Source organism: Etheostoma spectabile, chromosome 3, assembly GCF_008692095.1.
Source record: "Etheostoma spectabile isolate EspeVRDwgs_2016 chromosome 3, UIUC_Espe_1.0, whole genome shotgun sequence".
Lineage (NCBI taxonomy): Eukaryota > Metazoa > Chordata > Actinopteri > Perciformes > Percidae > Etheostoma > Etheostoma spectabile.
The window spans coordinates 14,406,614-14,409,113 of NC_045735.1; the positions used below are offsets into that span (position 1 = coordinate 14,406,614).

The following is a 2,500-nucleotide window of genomic DNA, read 5'->3' on the forward strand; positions in this document are numbered from 1 at the left end:
TGTTGAACACTGTGCGTGGTGTATTTCTTGTAGCTGGATGTGTCCTGTATGTCCTGTATTTTAATCATCCTCTTGACCGCATTTAAAAAAAGGAGTTTCTTCACTGTTAACCTCTGTTTGTACTTCATTAAATGGATGCATTCTATAATTTAATATAACAAGGCACATGCAATAGTCTCAGTTATTTCCTAGAACATAGTTAATACAAAATACCCCTTAATTCATAGTTTTTGCCAAATTGTTTCAGCCAAGAAAACAATTTATATTATAATGGTAACAATGGAAGGGGGCCCAATTTGGAGAGAACACCAAAAAGCCAGTGTTAAAGTTATACCATTAGAGCAGCAGGAGCAAAGATCATTAAATAAACTCAACTTTATTGTCAATTCTGCAATATGTGCCAGACATACAGAGCAATTGAAAATGTCTCTTTGACCCACGGTGCATTAAGGACACGGTATAACATACCAAGTTTGATTTTTTTTTTTTAGCATCAAGAGGCAGACACTTGAGGAGTAACATATGGTAGCTAATGGGATTGTTTGGTGATCATCATGGCTTTGGGTTTGGCATTTGGACTTATGGCCAGTGGTTTTATGTGACCTTGTTGGTGTTGGTGATTGCTGGATAAAACGTGTAAGGCAACCAAAGATTGTTCACAGCAGCGGTGAGGTGTGATCCGATGTTGCAATTGTGTTATTGATATAATGAAGGAAAATATTATTATTTAAAGATTCTAAATGCATATGTGAAAAAGAATGATAAGGGTCTGTCAAGCTTAAGTAAAGATAGGAGATTGTGTCTGCATACTTTGATTATTATATAAGTAAGCCAGCGTGGCTGTGAAATCTGACCACTAAGATGTTTAAATTCTAACAGAATCTTTTCTCTACACAGGTTTATATGAACATGTCTGTCTGTCACCTGTTACCATAAATACCACGTTTACCGTATAATTGGGGTCGCCTGAAGTTGTTGTAGCCAATGAGACTTATCCCAGATTTTCTTTTGAATTTCCCAGGTTGCACTGCTGCACCTGTTTTGACTGTTGCAGTGATGTTCCAACCTTGAAATCTGCGAGAAAGAAATACCAGGAGAAAGGCATTCATTGAAGTTATCCATTCTCAATAACTCCTCTGTGCCACAAGCTCTTGCAATGGCCAAGAAAAGTGTTTCTCAGACAAGTAGTTTCCTGTGACGGCTCTACACAACACATTTGAGATCTGCTTCTCCTTTGTTACCTCAACGGACCAAGATGATGCTTTGGCTGCTGCTAGATCTCTCCATTTGGGTGGGATCTTATCAAGCTGACTCTGCCCAGTCTGAACGGCGGGTTGTAGCACACATACCTGGAGACATTATCATTGGAGCGTTGTTCTCCGTCCATCATCAGCCTCCTGCTGACAAGGTAATTTTGTGTTTTTGCGTCTGTGTATGTCTGCAGGATGATTTGTGTGTCGTAGTTCCCCCAGGAACCTGTAGCCACCCACTGACATTTAAGGTCTTATTCCATTTCCAGGAAAAACTCTTGAACATGGCAGCCATGTAATTATAAAACCAATATTAGTCCAACAGTTAAAAGCCTAAAAATGTATTCTTACAGTCTGCTAAACAAATGTAAATGTGTCTGAGTAATTAATGGCATCATTAGTAGTGACAACATTCAACAACAATATTATCTAAATGCCAGTTCCATTTGACTTGATTTGTTTTTTTTCTTCTTCCACCCTGTCTGCACAGGTACATGAGCGCAAGTGTGGTGCGGTGCGAGAGCAGTATGGTATCCAGAGGGTAGAGGCCATGATGCACACACTAGACCGCATCAACGCTGACCCTCACATCCTTCCCAACATCTCCCTGGGCTGTGAGATCCGGGACTCCTGTTGGCACTCGGCTGTGGCTCTGGAGCAGAGTATCGAGTTCATACGGGATTCGCTAGTCTCTTCTGATGACGCAGAGGAGTGGGGTGGAGGAGGCCCCTGGGGAGGAGGGGGAGGAGCTGGAGGAGGCGGAGGAGCCGGAGGAGCCGGAGGAGCAACGATGAAGTGTGCAGACCCCTCTGCCACTCCAATGCGGGGGAAGAAACCCATTGTGGGTTTAATTGGACCAGGGTCAAGCTCAGTTGCCATTCAGGTCCAGAACCTTCTACAGCTGTTCAACATACCACAGATTGCCTACTCTGCCACCAGTATGGACCTCAGCGATAAGGTGAGACCATGTACCTGTAGACACATCCTGTCATTGAAGTTGCACAGATGTAGGCCCGTGAATATAAGATAGAGAGAATGTAACACTGCTACTTTAATGGAACTTTATTTTGATTATGTAGAATTACACAGTACTTGTTGTACTATACTCCTGAATAACTATTCTTGTCACTGATTTTATTTCCATTGTTTCAGAGCCTTTATAAGTATTTTATGCGGGTGGTGCCTTCAGATGCCCAACAGGCAAGAGCTATGGTGGACATTGTCAAGAGATACAACTGGAGCTACGTGTC

The 2,500-nt window shown here is 42.2% G+C and overlaps 1 protein-coding gene across 4 annotated transcripts in view; it reads left to right on the plus strand.

The window, feature by feature from the left end:
• Positions 1 to 2,500, plus strand: part of grm5b (glutamate receptor, metabotropic 5b) — a 72,565-nt gene that overhangs the window by 7,141 nt on the left and 62,924 nt on the right. For all 4 annotated transcript variants that reach the window (XM_032509044.1, XM_032509048.1, XM_032509041.1 and 1 more), the window contains exons 2-4: positions 1,022 to 1,408; positions 1,741 to 2,208; positions 2,403 to 2,500. The exon at positions 2,403 to 2,500 is cut by the window's right edge and continues 17 nt beyond it. In XM_032509044.1, coding sequence (XP_032364935.1) covers positions 1,256 to 1,408; positions 1,741 to 2,208; positions 2,403 to 2,500 — 719 coding nt within the window. In that variant the 5' untranslated portion in view covers positions 1,022 to 1,255. The remainder of the gene's footprint in view (positions 1 to 1,021; positions 1,409 to 1,740; positions 2,209 to 2,402) is intronic.